The following is a 20,398-nucleotide window of genomic DNA, read 5'->3' as shown; positions in this document are numbered from 1 at the left end:
ATGTGGTTGGTGATTAGAGACAACCAAAGTTTGAATTTTATTTAATTTAAATGTAAATCACCATGTGGCTAGTGGCTAATAAATTGGACAATGTAGGCCCAGGATCTACTCTTATCTAAATCAGCAAAAGCCACCGGATGGTAAAGACATTTAGAAGGGAACTTATTCACTCAACAACTAAATTAATAGATATTCAAAACATCATATTCTGTCTTTGTGTGTGTGTATGTATGAGCATATTTCTTTTTTAATTTTTTACTTTAGGGGGACAAAAGCAGCTCTTCTCTCAAAGGTCAGGGTCTAGACTTCTCTTATTTCAGTGTTGCTCTCTTCTAGGTGATTTGCTTAAGCAAAGCACATCAGTAGAACAGGGGGTAATACAGAAGAAAATACTACAGAAACTTTTCACAATATAAAGGCATTTCTCTCATGTGAAAGCACAAAACAAAACTCTAAGAGAATGTTCTTATGAGCAAATCTCCCTATTCTTTGGCAGTAATCATGTGTCAATGTTTACATAACAACAAATATTTCACTACTTTTTGACTATGATTTGAGTATTAACATTTTTAAGTTACAAATGGAAGAGTCCTGATTTCTAAAAATATCTCTGAAGAGAACAAGCTGAAAACTTAGCTACTTTTGAACTTAAGAACAGTCAAGTTCATTAAGCATCTGTTATAGCAGAATGAAGGATATTTCTGGAGCGTTCTGCTACCTTTTCTCATCAACTAACTCCCACCATTTCCCAGATTTTCCAACTTTATGGCTCCTGGAACCTGGCTTTCTTTCTCCTGTCTTTGGGTATAGGCAATGATGAAGAAACTATGAGTTAAGGGCAATTGGTAGGTTTGTATTTTAGGAAACAGCACAACAAAGGTGAGAACTCCCCATGGCTAATGGTCCATCTCTCTGGGAGTCGGGAGGACCAGGAGTGACTTAGTTATCAGGCCAGTGGACACTTCCCCTTTTATCAGGAAGCCTGCTGAGACCAATTCAGCTGGGTTTAAAGGGTTCGTCTAAGCCCAAGAACTGGACTATTCTGGTCTCTCAAAATTGGGTACACACAGGCCATGGGACTAGGTGCCTTCTGGTATTCTCTAATTAACTAGAAGATTGTTTACTTTTTACTAATATAACTCCAGAAAACAAAAGGTTTCAAGGGTGTTGGCATTTGAGAGAATTTGGCCTCATGAGTACTGACTTATACAAGTCTTATTAATGTGAAATATAAAATGCAATTTATGCCCAATAGCCCCAATCCAGCTTCAAATAGATCTTTAGACTTGGATTTTCAGATCCCACTTTAAACATTTCAGGAAGAGTACAGAGCCCATTTCTTTGGGCGATCTTTTACATTTTTCTTAGTGAGTACTCCAAAATAAGGAAAAGACCCTAGCAGAAAAGACATAAATAGAAAATGCCACAGAAAAGTAGAAGAAAAATAATTATCTAATATTAGTAAAGTGCTGTGAACCTTGCAGTAAAGTATAAATAAATGATTAGATAGAACAGTAAATAAAAGACACTCATCTATAATAATGACATATACACACTATAGAATGTATACAGTAAGCACTGCCCATAGGTTGACAAATACACCAAGAATAAACATGAATCCCTTTTATTAATTTTAACAATTGCTAAACTAATTATTTTCCTTTGTCACCTTAGAGATATCTAAAGTGATAACACCTGCTCAGAAGTCTCCCACATACATTAAAGCCTCAACATGCTTTGGTAGTTTTCTTTTTCTCATTTTGAGATTATTCTTGTCATGGTATTTAATTCTTCCTTTAAGCTCTGAGTAGGTAGAATTTAGGACATTTGATAGCCCTTTGGGCCTGAAATTTTGAGGCTATGGACACTTTTTCTGATGATTTCATCTTCAGATCCTAAAGATCTAATTCAGAGCCTGGTGATAACGTATCAGGTACATAAAGACTCTCTTGAATATATTTTTAAAAATCTCTACTCCTGCTTTCAATTTAAACAAAATATTGTGGGGGGGGGGCTACTATGTCTAATTAGGGGGGAACATAAAATTGATCCTAAGGTGTATAAACTAGATAAAGCAGCAGATCTAGAGAAGTCAGTAGTAATTTTCAGCCACCACAGAGTTCTGATCAAATCCAAGTATCCTCAATGGCTTCAAATCACTATCTTAGATTTAGTAATGGGTTAACAGTTTCAAAATAAAAATAGATGCTTTCCCTTCCACTGATAAACGTATAGTTAATATTGTATGCCAGCTAATGCCCACTGAAGGGAGGGACAGTTAGAAACTAAATTACATTTTTGTCTACTCTTCTTTATTTAATGATCATGTAAGAGAGTCAGAAGATTTTATGTAAACTATCACTTGAGGAACATTTGTTAAGACAATGTTATTTTTAATTGTATTAGTACTTCTATCAGCCTGGATATTTGTTTATAATCAGGCCATTTCTTATCCCAATAATACATTCTAATTTCTAGGAATGGATTTGCCTTAACAGTCTTCTGTTACTTCCTCACATTTTTATGCTCACATATAAATACAGCAAACTGATCTTACAGAATATTATTGGAAAATAGAAAAATAATGAAGAGAGACATCACATTAATTGTTGATATGTAATCATTAGGAAACATGTATAGACCCCCCCCTACAATTGTTCAAACTCATATACTTGCCATAATTAGGTTCAGGTCTCTTGTTTCTCAAATAAACTAATGTCCCTTTCTCTATCAATTTAATAAACTTCATAAGTTTTTACATTCATAGATAACACGCATGAGTTGGATTGGGTTGATAAAGGGCTGTTTAGCAACAAAATAATCAATAAATTCTTCTCCAGAACATATTCAGTGATTTAGAAGAGATGGATATCATCACGTTTGTGCTATCCTTCGCTTTATAAAAAGGAAGCTAAATATTAATATTTCTATGATTTGGGGGAATAGGGAAGGGCAGAAATTAGCTGTGTCAGCAGAAAATTATTTTGTTTTTTAGGTTCTGAGAAATGAACAGTATTTACTATAAAACTTCAGAAGAACAAAATTATTGTGCTTAAACTGGACAATAAAACATTTTCAATAAAAGGAACATACACCAATTATTATTTAAATATGCTTTATAGAAAGTAAAAAATTGGATGACAGACACATTGAGAATAGCCTTCCTCATATAAAAACTTCATGATATAAAATATTAGAATCATTATAGTTACAAAGAATAAGCTCTGAAACCACTTTCTAAATGTAATGAATCAAATGTACCAAAATAAGCTGCCATTTCGACAGTTGGGACTATAGAAAAAGAGATTATCATTATTGAATGACCCTCTTAACTTAGATAAAGGGAAAATAAAAGGCATGCTAAAATAATTTTCAAAGATTATGATGCCCCATTTCTTTTGTTAACACACTCCTTCATCTACTTCAGGGCATCACACAGGTTTGACTTTGAAGTATAATGAATATGCTACATGAGCACAATGAGTCCCTTCATCATACAAGGGGGAGAAGTCAATGCTTCCTTTCATAATTTAAGAAATAGACAACAAAAAGCATTTTGCCTTAATGTTGTTATTCTGCAATTAGCAAAAAGCAAAACACCAAGCACTTTCCTCTCACTTTAGGGTCACAGTGTTCTTACCCACAGGGCTGGAAACTAGCTAGGTGTGCAGTAGCTGTGGGTTGTGGGTGCTTTTTCAGATAATCTCACATGTTCAACTGGCAATAACTATAACATTCCAGAGTCAGATCTGGACAATTGGAAATTAAATGCAGAGAGTTAAGATCATTTTAAAAATTTAGACTTTGGTTTCAAGATAATTCTCATATTGGGATAGGGATTTTCAAGTTTTTAACATGGTGTTAGCTTGAAAAGATGAATGCTTGTCTGAGAGCAAGAGGCCCTGGAAGATATTTTGTATCATTAGCTAACAAAAATAAACAAAACTGCTATTATAAGGAGACGTGACTAAACTAGCTAATAAAATGATCTTTTCTTTAGCCTAACTCATCTCTCACTGAACAATCACTTACTGCTGACGTGCTTACATAGTGTGGATTTTCACACCTGTGCAGGGTTAATGAAATGTCAGGGCCAATGTCTGATTGGATAACATCTAGCTTAATTTTTTACAATTGAGCTTTACTGTATAAACAAAACAATAAAACTTCAACAAAATTACAAATGCAAAATTAATTATCCTTATTATAATCTACTCATCTCACATCCCACCAAGCCAATTTTACCAGGCTAGGACTATCAAATAGAAATAATTCAATCTTAATCAATTTTGGAACATGGGTCCTTTATTTAGGGACTTTTTTTCTTGGTTATTATCAAGGAATTAGACAAATGATAAAAAGATATGATTGAATTTTTGATGCTCTTTTCAGATATGTACAGTTGTATTATTTATTCTCTGTTTCTAGGTGGTAAAACTACAATAGCTGTTGGATTTTTTCTGATTACAAACTTTGTAAATGCACACTGCAGAACATAAATGTTACTCTTAAAATTTTTTTTAGTTATTTACTTTGTATTTTCTTACCCTGGTTAGAAGGAAAACAGAAAATAAAATTTTGTTTATAAGAATTCAACACTGCGGGGATGGGTCACCCCAAGCTAATGCAGTAACACTGTACTTACTCCATTGTGGAGGCCAGGGCTACAGCTCTGTTGTTGTTCGAGCAAACTGTGGCTTCTTGAAGCTACTGTATACAGGGAGTCTGTAAGAATATAGCACAGTATAGCTCACATCTAGATAAAGTGCCTAATGGCTTTTAACTTCCAGACAAACCATGCATCATCACAAACCTCCTGAAAAATTATTAATCATTATTGGAGAAATAGTGATTTATAAATCTCGCCCAAAGCTGGGCAAGGGAAACAAGGTGGTCACTGCTACAGCTCAGTTTTATTCCTGCTTTTTTAAAAAATATCAGAATGTTTAGGAATATAATTTCTGCTATGTAATGCAAGTAATATACTAAACCCATACAGGTACAGTAAAGGAACATGAAAGTTATGAATGTAAACACCAAAATAATAGCATGCAACAGATGCCAAAGAAAAATGAGTAAAACTTGCTTCTAAAAGCCTGGCACCTGGTAGCCTACCTACCAGGTAGACCAGAAGACCAGGACTGGAGCAGTAAACAAAGAACTAAAATTAAAACCTCTCGTCTCATAGGATATAATCCATCTAATAAAGAGATCATAGACTCTTTTTTTTTTATTTTCATCTATCTTATTCTGCAGGTAGTATAATTTTCAAACAATTTTAATGTTACCAAGGTTAGTGTTCATGCCCTGTTTTAAAACAGCTAAATCCTTATGTTATTTGTGAAATAAGGGGGCAGGGGTAAGAACCATCTTAACTAATTTTTAATCTTGTACTGTTAAATTGCCTATGTTGATGAGGTCTGCTTAGCCTCCTGAAACCTCACAATGCATTCTACTCACGTGGTTCTCTCCATTATTACTAATTCTTCCTGCTTTATAGTCTTATCAGGCAGAAGCAATCATACTGCACTCAGACCTCTGTACGTAATGTAAAAAATTAGCACAGTGTATGGAGTCATTTCCGTGTATACTCTAACAGCTTTCTTCAAGAATGGTTTCTGAAGACAAATGAAAACGCTACTAATTTTTAGGTCAATTTTCTTACAAAAAAGAAAGTAAGGATTTAAAATCAAACACTTGAATATAGTTTCTGAAAGTTCTTAATTACATTTAACTTGATTTAGAGTTATTCATTTGTATTTAATATACAAGACTAAATGAAACCTGAACTTCCAAATAGCAAGTACATGAAATAAAATCTTTTTAGGTGACGTATCTGAAACCAAAACCAACCAACCAACCAATCAACCTAATTTCAATAATTTTATGCTTAAAAAAAATTGGCTATGGTGCAAGAAAAAGGCTGGAGGGGAACTTAGATATAATTTGGGGCCAAATACTTAATATGGAAAGCCAGGCAGAGGCATTTCATTTTCAAATGAATGTTGTTTCACATTTATATAGCACCTTATACAGCCAAAGTGCTTTACAATCTGTCAACAAATCTAAGAACTTTGAGGCAACCAAATACCCAAGAGAATCTATTCAGTGGCTGATTCTTGGACTAGTACATAGAATTAAGAAAAAAATGTTAAAAGACCTGTCATAACATCACATACAAGAAGTCACTTATTGATCTTAAGGACTGATACTAAGATGTTAGGTATAGGAATTGAGAAATAGAAGGGTTTATATTAAAGAATAAGTAAAATGAGGTGCAACAAGGAAATTGCCCAAAAGGTAAGGCTACCTGTTACTAGTAAGTATATGAAAAATAAATCTTTTAGATGTGGAGGGTAACTGAAACTGTAAATGTCAGCCGCAATGCTAGAATCTGATCCTCAGTTAACTATGATATTTCAAAACAAGAAAAAAATGAATGCACTGCCTGATTTTTTTTTCTGTAATTTCCCCCCAAATAACCTAACCAATCCATTATCTTCTGTCAGCAAACAAGATAGCAAGAAATAATGAAATTTTATGTATGTTTTAAAAATAGTTTCCAAATCTTCGGACAAATTTAATTTCCTATAAAACAACGTGGAAAACTTATTTTTTTCCCTCTAAATAAATCTATCAGGTGCCTTAGGTAACATCGGATTAGCACCTCTGCCAATGTATTTATGTCTTTGCAAAAAGTGCACTTACCAACCATTTTATATAGTAAATATGCAAGTTATTTGAAGTGCATTTGGAAAACAATTGAAAACACAGATTAATACATCATAAAAAGATTAATTCCCTTTAAACAAAGACATTCTTATAAAGCATGGTAACACAGAGGCACAATAAAGAATATAAATTGTATATCAATTATTGGCAGAAAATCTAATTCATTACAAAGCCTACACCATTGGGGAAAGGACATTTTCATACAAAGAAAAGTACTACACTATTATACAACACTTTTAATTGGGCATTTAAAAATTTTTGGCACATTAAAAGGAACTGAAAGGACTACAAAATAAAGAACCAAGAAACTAAAATATTATAGATATAGGAGAGAGAAAGTCCTCAAATGAGAAACAACTAAATATCAACATAAAAGAGACAAAAAATAAGCTGGCTGAATTTCCTGAAATGTTGTCATATGTAACAGAAGTATGCTTTGAATGTAGGATGTTTTTTTATTCTGATGGCAAGACTTGTCTACCTTGCTGTGGCTGGTTGAACATGGCCCGGATAAGATCTTCTTGTGCTGGTTGCTTGTCTTTGCCTAGCCAGAAATGACTGCCCTGAACCTGTACTAGCAAGTCTATCTTCAGCCGCCTTTTTATGCAGGGTCATTCCCTATATAACATAGGAAAAAAAAAAATCAATATAAAAAAAAGTAGAACATACTCTCACTAAAGAAAATTTCTTCACGCAGTATTTGTCACAATGAATCATAAGGCACAATTAGGAATGTTAATTCTGCTCATTTCAGATTAAAATCTTACAGAGACATTTTGTTCCAATAATTAAGTACAAATTTTCTCTTGGAAAAATTAAGCCTTAATTTTCTGAATTTACAATAATCAAAACAATAGATTACCCATAATCATATATACTTCCTTCTCAAATCAAATGTATAAAGTGATTTCCCAAGAACAAATAGTGCAATTGATTGGTAGGAGTTGATTCACACGTGGTTGTGGAAATCACATGGCTTACTTATTTTGAGTGAAAAGCACAGGTTGTTTCTTAAGGAGGAAAGCCACACTAGGTATAATACATACCTCCACGGTATTTTTCTTCACTTCAGGCAGGCTTGCATTCTCAAGCAAATTAAGAAAAGTTCCTGACAGCCCACAACAGAGGCCCCAAACCAGAGCTGGGGGTCTTTCTTGAATACTGGAGTAGGATGGTCTACTAGCTTAGAAGGGAGAGGATATAGAGTTGCTGGGCCCAGAGCACCTTACCAGGGGGGAGGAAACCTCTGGGAGCGCACCCTTTCAACTGTTAGTCTATGAGGAGATCAGGGAAATAGTGGTTTTGGTACTTATTTCATAAGCCAGTAAAGAACCTTGGCCAGGGAAACATTAAGAAACAAGAGGAGCTATTTAACCTCACTAGTGATTGGCTACAAGTAAACTGATGGGAGGAAGTGGACGCTGTAACAAGGAAGAAAGTAAGAAATAAGCAACTGAGAACTAAAAGGAGAGCAGGTACATATGCCAAGCAATGTGAAAAGTCCTAGGGCTTTCCTAGAGAAAGGAAAGACTGGCACAGAAGACAGAAGACTAAACAATCAATCTTCCTATCACTAGTTAGCTTCTAGGGAAAACACTGGCCATGGCTGTGTATCTTTAACAGAATCTGTCATGTATACCCAAATACATAACACTTCTCCATTTTCCCAATGAGAAAACCCAGAACGTGTTTTTTTACTCAATTTGAAATCAAAGCATTTAAGAATCTGAAGAAAACTAACAAATATCTATTGGTAATCTTTAATTTATTAATTTGGCTACATATATTAACAAGTTATTTAAAATAAACTTTTTTTTTTTTTCCATTTTCACATTTCAAGCAACTTATTCAAGTTCTTCAGACACCTTTAAGACCTCAATAGCCACAACTGGGCAATTCTCTGAGATACTTAATGCCTTTTCCCAGTGCCTGTCACCTCCCCTTCCATTCAGTAGTCTGAGATGTAGAATTTTCTGAATGTATGTGTGGCTACCTCACTAGAACATAACTTGTGTGAGACTATTTGGAGTTACTCCTTTACTCTCTGGAGAGCTAAAAATGTTCTTTAATGCCATGTCAAAGAATAAATAAATTTGGTTCTATAACCACAATATGTGAAGTCATATAAATCAATCAAAACTTAAGAAATGACTACTAAGTATTGAGGGGCAGAGTTCCAAGATCACTAACACCAACCTTTAAAGAGGACAAAGGGGACACAGAAGAGGTGGACTCAGAACTAATTCCCAGAGAACTTCCTTAGGTAGTTTTCCCCTATTTTTATTTTTTAATTTTTAAGAAATCTATATTTGTTAATAATAGTATTCTAAACTAATTTGGTTTCTTCCTTTGTTTTTGTAAACTATGATAAGATTTGAAATATGTAGTTTTAACCAAGGCAAATATAGACAAATCATGAAATTGTCTGAGTTTCTGACAAACATAAAATCACATTATTAGGAAACCTGGGGCATTACCCTTGAACACACACTATCAGGTACAACTGTAAAACAGAAACAACAATAACATAACTATAGGGTCACAGGGGGATGATGAAAAAAAATCTGGCTCAATTTCCTGTCTTAGGCAACTAACATTTTGACAAGGCAGAAGTGGTCTTACTGGGAAGAAAAACAAAGAAGAAAAAAAGACCAGTCTAGGACAAAATATTGAAAAAAAAAAAGTACAGCATTCTTCAAAATTCACAGCTATTTATATCCAGAAAGTGTTACTGAAGCCCAGAATGTTGTTGTCCTGCAAAGGCAATGAAATCATTCCACAAAATAAAAGCTACTGCATCTGTGTTTAGATGTTATTAAAGTCCCCTTCCCCTGGAATAAAATGGTTCCGAGGGATAGAAATCAACATCATTTATCTTTCTATGCTGTAGGAATAATGATGTGTTCAAAACGTCGTAACCCTGCTTATAGTGGTTCTCATTCTGCTTTTCAGTCCTAAGATCAGCATTAGGTTTTGTTAGTGTGTGTTAGGATAGCAATTACTTTCAGATTCATTTAGTGGAATTGTTTCTATAATAAAGGTAGTATAATAATTATTACATATTCATTGAACTTTGCAATATGTTTTGAAGTGTTATTTCCTTACCAGATTGTACCAGGCACTAACAATATATTTCTCCTCCATTTCTCTTTGACTCTTTGTTTTCTCATATTCTTTCTAAAAAATAAGCACATGTAAACATGTAAAGATGAAAAACAATATTAATAAAATGTAATTAGTTAGCTAAATTCATGGACACAATTGTATACAGCAAGGCTCCTAGAAAATAAAGAATCAAAAATCGAATACCTTATTGTTATTGTATAGTATAGCAAACTACCTACCTCTAAAGAATGGAACAGTCGGTCCCGTTCCTGGAGCTGATTTTTAAGAGCCTGTATTTCTGGTGCTGCTCCTTGATTCTGCTTAGGATCTAAAGTACGGATAACCTGCAAAAAAGGAATAAGAGAAAAAAATTTGAAGTTTCAAACTTGCAAGAATGTAACATCTAAGGAAGCAGTTATATAAAAGAAAAAATCAAGGACAAACCTTGTGAGAATCATAAAGCTATCTTACAAGGATACTTTAAAATTTGAATGTATGAAATACTATTCAATTGTAGCTTTCAATTATATAAAACTTTTATCTATGTAAAGAATCAATTTTAAGAAGTAATTCTGGCTTAAAATTAATAAAGAATACTACAACACACATTACTGACAGCTGTGTTCCCTTTCCCTTTCTTCTAAAGTGGCTTAGCTACCCTCTGTCTCTGAGAGAGCTGATCCTGATGGTTGTCACTGTGACCCGATCTCCTACTCTGCCAGTGGCTTGGTTTAGGCATGGGCATGTGATGCACTTCTAGCTGGCCTACTAGCAGTCTTCTGGGGAAGGTCTTTTTGCTTTGTGGCCCAATACTTTTACTATCAAAGCTGATCAAACCTAGGGAGAACTTGGGGCGCCTGGGTGGCTCAGTTGGTTGAGCGTCCGACTTAGGCTCAGGTCATGATCTCGCGGTCCGTGAGTTCGAGCCCCGCGTTGGGCTCTGTGCTGACAGCTCAGAGCCTGGAGCCTGTTTCAGATTCTGTGTCTCCCTCTCTCTCTGCCCCTCCCCTGTTCATGCTCTGTCTCAAAAATAAATAAACGTTAAAAAAAAAAAAAAAAAAAAACCTAGGGAAAACTTGAAAGAGAGGAACAATAAAAACCCATTTCCTTTAACCCTAATTCGCCAACTGCTGCACTGCCACATTTTGTCTCCACACACACAGACAACTTGCTTGTTTGGGAGCTCCCCCCCGCATCACCTTTTTTTAAATGTTTATTTTATTTGAGAGAGAGAGAGAGAGAGAGAGAGAGAGAGAGAAAGAGGATCCAGAGCAGGTTCTGTGCTGCAAGCAGAAAGCCCAATGTGGGGCTTGAACCCATGAATTGTGAGATCATGACCTGAGCCAAAGTCAGATGCTTAACCGAATGAGCCACCCCGGCACCCCTGGGAGCCTATTTTAAAGTAATCAGCATGGGGCGCCTGGGTGGCGCAGTCGGTTAAGCATCCGACTTCAGCCAGGTCACGATCTCGCGGTCCGTGAGTTCGAGCCCCGCGTCAGGCTCTGGGCTGATGGCTCGGAGCCTGGAGCCTGTTTCCGATTCTGTGTCTCCCTCTCTCTCTGCCCCTCCCCCGTTCATGCTCTGTCTCTCTCTGTCCCAAAAATAAATAAACGTTGAAAAAAAAAAATTTTTTTTTAAAGTAATCAGCATGGGGCGCCCAGGTGGCTCAGTCAGTTGAACATCCAACTTTGGCTCAGGTCATGACCTCACAATTCATGGGTTCAAGCCATGTGTCAACCCCTGTGTCAGGCCCTGTGCCGAGTATTGATCCTGCTTAAGATTCTCTCTCTCTAAAATAAAATTAAAAAAAAAAAAACAGAATAAAATAATCTGCAGACCTCATGACATGTAACCCTTTAATACTTCTTAGACTAAGGATATTCTCTTACATAATCACAAGATCATCATCATCTGTAAGAAAATGAACAATTCTAGAAGTCATCACTATGGGTTCCAAATCCACATTTCCACAAGTGTCTCCAAAATGTCTTTTATAACTGCTCCTTCCACCACCAATATAGGACTCAAAGATTAACGCATTACATTTGGTACTTAGATCCCTTTGGGCTCTTTTAAATTAGAACAGCCTCTTGTCCTCCCCCATACTCAAATGCCTATTTTTGTTTTTTGTAACATTAACTTTTATCCCCAGTTCTTGATTTATCTGATGATTTCCTGAAGGTGTTATTTAATTTGTTCCAATAAACTCATTTTCCCTGGGAACTGAGTTAGGTTTAATAGGTTGCTTAGCTTCAAGTTAAGTATTATGACAATGATACTCCATCAGGAGGCATAAGATGTTGGCTGTCCTACCATTAGTGTAGCTAATTTTGATTACTACTTAAGGAGGTGACTGCCACTTATTTTCTACATAAAGGAACATTTTCCTCTTGGTAATTAATAACTATTCTGTGGGATGATCTATTTTGATCACTGCTTCTACCTCATGCTTTTTCTTTGTCAAAGGTTTCTTTTGTTCTTCTGATAGCTCTCGGCGTGAGAAGTCACTGTATATGCACTAAACTGGATGACCAGTGAAACATGATTAGAAAGTGGAGGGGCACCTGGGTGGCTCAGTCGGTTGAACGTCCAACTTTGGCTCGGGTCATGATCTTGGGGTTCGTGGGTTCAGGCCCCACAATGAGCTCGCTGCTGTCAGCATAGAGCCGCTTCGGATCTTCTGTCTCTCTCTCTCTCTCTCTGCCCTTCTCCCACTCACTCTTTCTTGTTCTCTCTCTCAAAAATAAAATATTTATGGGGCCCCTGGGTGGCTCAGTCGGTTAAGCGTCCAAATTTGGCTCAGGTCATGATCTTGTGGTTCTTGAGTTCGAGCTCCACATCAGGCTCTGTGCTGACAGCTCAGAGCCTAGAGCCTGGAGCCTGGAGCCTGGAGCCTGGAGCCTGCTTGGAATTCTGTGTCTCCCTGTCTCTCTCTGCCCCTCCACCAGTCACACTCTATCTCTCTCTCAAAAATAAACAGTAAGAAAATAAAGAAAGAATAAACACTTAAAAAAAAAGAAGAAAGTGGAGTGAGATGCCCAGAAACTCATACTTACACTTTTGGCTTTCTCTAAGTATTTTTTATATCGTTCTTCCATTTGTTTCATTTCCTCTTCTTTCTTTCGTAAAGCTTCTTGCAGTTCTTCAATTTTTAAGGCTACAGATGGGGGGTGGGGGGAATTAGTGTTTAATGGGCACAAAGTTTCAGTTTGGGAGGATGAAAAAGTTCTGGAAATATTGGCTGCACAACAATGTGAATGTACTTAATGTCACTGAACTATATAATTAAGAAAAGTTAAATTGGTCATTTTTTTTTATGTGATGTAGATTTTACCACAGTGGGGAAAAAAAAGTCTGTGTCCTGCTCCACACAAAAGAATTAATAGGCTACCTACATGTGTAAATATCAAAAGCAGTCAAAATCTGGCTGACTTACATGCAACTTTACTATGAAAATAGCTAATTTCATAAAATATTCATTAGCATCCATAGTTAAGGAAAAACTCAAAAGTATAATCAGAAATAATCTGAAGATGATTATATACTCTGTAAATAAAACAAATTTTTTAATTGCTAGGATATGTAACAGGACCTATTTTTGAAAGAATTTTATATAAACTTATTACTAGGGTAATGCCTGGCTAACCAATTTAAAACTATGCTGATTGGTAATATGTCAACTATACTTCAATTAAAAACAACTATGCTAATTAGGAAAAACTCACAGCTGTTATTAAATCGTGGCTCAAGATCTTCAATAATGGCTCTCTTCTTCTGCAATTCATTATTGGCTTCATGCAGCTTCTCCCTGCAACAAAATATATAACACATTGTCACCTACTACTGGTTCGTGTTTTTCTCCACTTGAAAGATTTAAGTTCTTTATTCTTGGGATACACTTGCATAGCACACAAGTGCTATGAAACAAAAAAGGATAAAAAGCGTAATCCAACATGAATTAAAACACACACACAAAATAGGCAAAAAAAATAGAGACAAAAATCTCAGACTTTGAAAGTTATCATTTCTTTTACAGAAACATGCACAAGAAGGTACAAAGAATTTAGTGATCTTCATCTTCTAGGAGTAAGTATATTATAAAAATTAATTTAAAACTTTACAGAGGTTTTACAATGCAAAATCTTATTTACTTTTTAAAGTAAAGGTCTAAAAATAAAAATTAACAGAAAGAACACAATCCTCCAATAAAAAAGAATTAATGATACATGCACCCACCAGGATAGATTCCACAGAATAATGGTGACCATAGTAAGTCAGATACAAAGGGTAGTGCTGTAGGATCCTTTTTTTTAATGTTTATTTTTGAGAGAGAGAGACAGACAGAGAGCCAGAGAGGGGCAGAGAGAGAGAGGGAGACACAGAATCTGAAGCAGACTCCAGGCTCTGAGCTGTCAGCACAGAGCCCGAAGCAGGGCTCAAATTTGTGAACCACAAGATCATAACCTGAGCCAAAGTTGGATGCTTAACCAACTGAGCCACCCAGGAGCCCCTGTAGGATTCCTTTTATATGAAGTTCAGAAAGTGTCAAAACTAATGAAAGGTGATAAGAGAGCAGCATAGTGGCTAGTTTGCGGATGGAATCAATTAGACGGGAAAATGAAGAGTCCGGGGAGTTGCTGGAAGTATTCTACATGTTGATTTGGGTTACCTTTATATTGTAGGAAAACATTCATCAAGCTCTAGACTTAGGAACTTAGAACTTGTGTACTTTATGTAAGTTAAATTCCAAAACAAAAGTAAAAAGTGAACAGAAAGTTTCTTCCTGGTAGTTATATAATATGCATAATTCTGGCACTTTATGAGAGGGGAAAAAAGGCTGCACAAATTGGAAAACACAGGGAAAAAAAGCTAAGAAGAAAACAGCACTATGTTAAGTCTATTCCTGTTTTTCCTACGTATAATACTTCAATAAATCAGTATCTTTTAAACAAATTCTTTGAGAATGTGATATATCTAGATAAATAATAAATATATAGTTTAAAGAATAAGAAAATTTAACCTAGTAAAGAAACAGGTTATGAGACAAATTATCACAGAACCTTAGGGAACCCAAGCCCAGAATTTTCACCTTTCTCCTGATTTTTGTGTAAGACTTTGTGTGCATTCCTGAACAATATACTGCTGAATTTTGCCCGATTTTACTTTATACATTATACTGTATGTATTGCTCTTGTGACTTCCATCTTTAACACTGTGCTCTCAAGATTCATGTATGTTGGTGTGTTGGCCCTAAGTTACATATTTTACCACATTGTTTGAATATACTTCATTCTATCTACCATTTTACAATTGGTGGCATTTGTATTGTTTCTACTTTTCTATGATTACAACGTACTTTCTTACGTTCTTCTACATGTTTCCTGATAGATGGTAACAGCATTTCTAGGAATCTAGGGCTTATACAGGGAGCAGAACTGATGGGTCACAGGATAGGTGCATGTTCAGTTTACTAAGTAAATCAATGTATAGTCCTACCATCAGTGGATTAGAACTACCATTACCGAACAGCTTTGGCAATTCTTAGTATGTCGGACTTTTAAATTTTACCAACTTGGTATGTGTAAATCAGCCTCCATTGCAGGTATAAATGTGCATGAGAATGACCATTTGAAATGTCTATGGACCCTGTTGTGGAATGAATTGTATCTCCCAAAAAAGATATAGTGAAGTCTTAACTCCCAGTACCTGTGAATGTAACATCATTTGAAAATACCATCTTTGCAGATATAATTAGTTAAGATGAGGTCATAATGAATCAGGGTGGGCCCTAAATCCAATGACTGATGTCCTTATTAGAAGGCCATGTGAAGATAAAACAGACAGAGAGAATGCCATGTGAAGACGGAGATAGAATGATGTGTCTATATGCCAGGGAACACAAAGGACTGCTAGCAGCCATCATGAAGAGGGGTATGGAACAGATTCTCTCTTAGAACCTCCAGAAGGAATCACTTCCTTGATTTTAGACTTCTAGTCTTAAGAATTGGTAGAGGATAAATTTCTGCTTTTTTTAGCCACCCAGGCTGTAGTAATTTGTTGTGGCAGCCACAGGAAACTAACATAGGCCTCATTATCACTAATAAATTCTTTTAGATGAAGATATTTACCATGTAAATGAACACAGAACAATGGTCAGTTTTATGAAACAACAGGTACTCCACTTTTTTTTTGCAATAAAGAAATGGGAATAAGAAAAGGACAGAATTCAGGCTCTAGGTAACCTCACAATGGCTAGAAGGTACCATTTTCTGTCTACTAGTACATTAAGAATCTGCCCGTTGTTAGACTTGCCAGCAAGTGTCCATTGCTACGATTATCTCACTTTTCACATGTTAAAAAAAAAATTGGAGGTGCCTGGGTGGCTCAGATGGTTACACTTCCAATTCTTCATTTCAGCTCAGGTTATGATATCACGGTTTGTGAGTTCAAGCCCCACATCGTGCTCTGCACTGACAGTGCAGAGCCTGCTTGGGATTCTCTCTCTTCCTCTCTCTCTGTCCCTCCCCTGCTCGCTGGCTCTCTCTCAAAATAAATAAATAAACAAAACATTTTTGAAAAAATTTATTTCATCTTTAGATTAAAAAGTCATTTTCAGATGTATTTGCAATTGAAGGATATGTTTGCAAATCTGCTACTGATAGCTTTGCACTACTTTAAAACTTTACTTCAAAAGAAAGATTCAGCTGGCTATACTCTAGGGCTGGCAAACTACAGTCTGTGGGCCAAATTCAGCCTGCTGCCTGTTTTAGTATAAAGTTTTATTGGAATAGTCACATCAGTTTATAGTCAGTCTATGGCTGCTTTCAGATTACAAAGCTAAGTGGTTGTGGCACAGACCATGGCTTGCAAAAGCTCTCTGGCCCTTTACAGAAAAAGGTTTCTGCCTCCTGATCTAGACTGTCTCAAACTCCTCACTATAGTTAGTTATAAATACTATCACAAAGATGTAAAACCCAGGAATCTTATTTGAGAAAACAGTTCTAAAGCAGTAACTGCTTTGATTTAAGGACCTTGGGTTGAGATGACCCTTTAGACACTATTAACATGTCTTATAATTTCCCTTATCTTCAGGGGCCACCTGTGCCATGGCCTAGACACTCCGTAACCATCTAACAAAATACTTCTATTTCACTAGAAAATAGGATAATGAGACTCAACAGCTTTTATACTTACAGATGTTCTTCAAGCTTCTTTTTTAGAAGAACTGACTGAAAATGGAAAATAAAGAAGTTTATTTAACATTTTAACTAATAAATTATTTTTTTAAAATAAAGAGTACAGTAGTAACCAACTCTGAATAAATTCTAAGTTCTCTTGTCAAAGAGCTCAAAACACACAATGTACCTAGGTCTATTTCTTTTTGGTTAGAGAGAGAGCAGCCCCTGATTGATAGCAATTGGTATAAAATACCCAGGAACTGCATATCTGAAATCTCTATAGTCATGAGGGTCAGGAGGAAATGACTGAGAAAACCATTTATATATAGACCTAATATTCTTGGAGTCAACAGGCAGGTAGCTAGAACTCTAGTAACTCTAATAGATTTTTTCCCAGGGCATGTGGCTAAGTCGGTTAAGTATCTGACTTTGGCTAAGGTCATGATCTCATGGTTCATGAGTTCAAGCCCCACATGGGGCTCTCTGTTGTCAGTGTAGAGCCTACTTTGGATCCTCTGTCTCCCTCTTTCTCTGCCTCTTCCTTGCCTGCGTACATGCATTCTCTCTCTCTCTCTCTTTCAAAAATAAATAAACATTAAAAAAAAAAAAACCAATAACATATTTTTCCCTAACATATTCTTTATCTACTGTATAATTTTCCTTGTATCATGATAGATACTGGGATTAACTTCCATAAATACTGACTCACTCCGAGATTTCTGAATATGCACACAAATAATTTATGTGATGGTATGGGAATGTGAAGGATGGCATATGCACAGAATTTAATGGACTGAAGAACACGGCTTTGGCTGAGTATTTTTTAAAAATTCTCCTAAAAAGCAGATCAGAATTGACCTAAAAACAAAAAATAATGGCATTCTACATAGGACCACTAGGTTTCATTATACTTGTAGGGCACATATTATTAATGAATTCTATCAAACATTCCATTTTGAGATAAATTCAGCCAAACCCAGTTAATAAAACAAACCCAGCTTATAAAACAAACTGTCCAATCAGCTAATAGCAGCAGTGAGGGGCGAAAAAACCTCACATTAAGTTCTTTGATTTTCAGTCACCTTATTTAATAACGATTACTATAATTATTCATTCAAGTCCATTGTAACACAGCTCTGGAATTTATCCAATTCGCTTCTTTGCTCAGTATATTAACTAGAGCAAGATCAGTGGACTATAAGGTCCTCTATCAGTGCTTCCCCCAAATATAAAAAAAAAGGGACTAACCTATTAACTTTCAATTATTGCTTGTTCCTTCTTTAGTACAGAGAGTAAAGTGAACATATTTTCTAAATACTTTAACTACAACTTTGCATTTGTGTTTTGACTGGAATTTAGCAAAATTAGTTTTAACTGAGATAATACACAATAATTACCTCATGAATGGTTGATATACTAGACACTGTGTATAGTGTGTACTGTGTACTGTGTACAGACTGTCGCACGCAGTCTCATGTTAATCTCACAATGTGAGCAATGTTAGTCCCATCTTATAGGTGAGGGAGGTAAGACTGGGGAGACATTCAGTGATTTCAAGTGGCAGACCCAAAATTAACACCCAGGTCGGCCAGACTCCAAAGTTTATACATGGTCTTTACTTCCATGTTTTCGATGCTCCAGCACTTCTCCACTAAAGACTGTTACTATTAAAATAGTGGCAGGAGGCCAGTTACTATTTGCCATAGGAAAATAGCTTCAATGTGATTTATAAAAGGGGGTAGAACAGAAGTGGGATGGTAAAAAAATAAGAGCAGAGGTTTTTTGGTTTGACTTGTTCTCAATATCCTCTTAAATATCTTAAGTGTAAAGGGCATAAACCTATAAGGCAATAATATTGGTATATTCATTTTCCATAAAATTTGCATCACTTAAAAATTTAATACCATCAACTGTGATGGAAGAGAATGTACATAAATCAAAAAGTTGCTCAATATATAGAAATGAATAGGAAGCCATACTTACAATAGCCTTTTGAGCAGAAACCATGCCAAGAGACAGAGAGGACATATTAGTATGAAGCAAACACAGCAGCCAATAGAAGGAACGATTTAGTAATTCATGAATAGAAGTAAAAGTTATGCATTTTTTTTTTCAAAAATGTACAGTTTTCTTTCTTCTATGGTGTCCTCATCCTGTCTCGTTCTCTGGAGTTTTATACAATGTGGCTAGCTCAAATTATCCATATGACTGGATATAACAATGTTTTTCTGCTTCCATGCTAAAAATAAATGACATAAAAATAATAATAAAAATGTGTAAACCATCCTACTCTGACTTAAGGTCACATGAAAGGACTGTGCTTTTGATAACAGAAATAGGCAGGAATTATAATGTTCTCCAGAGAGGACCAGTTCCACTGGGCAGGTTGTCCTACATACTACATACTCTGGAGACGCAATGCCGTAAGGTAGTGAAAGAGAAGATGAAAGCATCAAACATTTGCTGGGGGAAGAACCACATACTTTCTCCACACCATTTTGAGGCATATCAGAGAAAGTTCCTATTGGAATAGGAACTCTGAGGAAATATCTAAGAATTTAGAGCAAGACATTTAGAATCTGGGCAGTCAAATAAATGGACTAACTTATGCAAATAGTACTTTTAGGGCCAGGATCTCACTTCTGAAATATGTTCTCTTAAAGTGATGGCACAGAGCATATTTAATTAGATTTGATTACCACAGTGATATCTAAATCAGGCTACACAAAATTATTTTTTACAGAATGAATTTCCTCTGTGTCTCTGAGTAAGAGAATCAAGCCTGTACAATGGCTATCGCTATAACACTAAAGTAGAGCTAATACTGATGTTCTGCCACTCTTACTTCCTATGTACCACATGCCCTTCCCCTTTCTACCATAACAAATCAACAAAAAGTCTCCTCAAAGTTTTAGAGACCAAAACAAAGTCTACATTTACCTCAGTTTAAGGGACCCAGTGATTTCACTGAAGAAATCACTTTGGTTCATCTCTAAGAACTTAGCTGGGCTTCCTAATACTTTAATACACTAATGGTGGTTTTGCTTCACCTCTTCCTGGTTTAGCATTCTGGATTAAAAGTATGTTTAATCAAGTATGTTTATGACATTTCAAACTAGTTCTATTTTAATAAGGGAATAAGGTAGGTTGGATGCTGGTTACAGTTTTAGGAACTAGGAATCAATCTGGGATCTAAGAAAGACTATCAACACATTAATTAAAGGATAAACTAAAACCACCGATCTTAGAGGGTACTGTCAATAGAAGACAGATACATGTTTATGAAACTCCTAAAATTAGGTCAATAATGAGCTTTTTGTATCTAATATTTGGAGATTTTGAGTAATATACTGATTTAATACCCCTTTTTTGGTTCCTTTTGT

The 20,398-nt window shown here is 35.7% G+C and overlaps 1 protein-coding gene across 4 annotated transcripts in view; it reads right to left on the bottom strand.

The window, feature by feature from the left end:
* Positions 1-20,398, bottom strand: part of HOOK3 (hook microtubule tethering protein 3) — a 131,751-nt gene that overhangs the window by 18,114 nt on the left and 93,239 nt on the right. For 2 of the 4 annotated variants that reach the window (XM_047091534.1, XM_047091531.1), the window contains 7 exons: positions 17,032-17,066; positions 13,563-13,645; positions 12,894-12,994; positions 10,077-10,181; positions 9,838-9,909; positions 7,214-7,350; positions 1,759-4,725 (listed from right to left, as the gene is read on the bottom strand). In XM_047091534.1, the coding sequence (XP_046947490.1) occupies positions 4,665-4,725; positions 7,214-7,350; positions 9,838-9,909; positions 10,077-10,181; positions 12,894-12,994; positions 13,563-13,645; positions 17,032-17,066 (594 nt within the window). In that variant the 3' untranslated portion in view covers positions 1,759-4,664. Of the gene's footprint in view, positions 1-1,758; positions 7,351-9,837; positions 9,910-10,076; positions 10,182-12,893; positions 12,995-13,562; positions 13,646-17,031; positions 17,067-20,398 lie in introns of those variants that run through there. The other 2 variants (XM_047091532.1, XM_047091533.1) reach the window with 2 other exon arrangements.

This window comes from Lynx rufus, unplaced genomic scaffold, assembly GCF_022079265.1.
Source record: "Lynx rufus isolate CCGP_SWC_20201006 ecotype Redwood Valley unplaced genomic scaffold, mLynRuf1.p SCAF_3, whole genome shotgun sequence".
Taxonomy (NCBI): Eukaryota; Metazoa; Chordata; class Mammalia; order Carnivora; family Felidae; genus Lynx; species Lynx rufus.
Note: the sequence above shows the minus strand (reverse complement) of the source record. Positions and strands in the feature narration are given on the sequence as shown.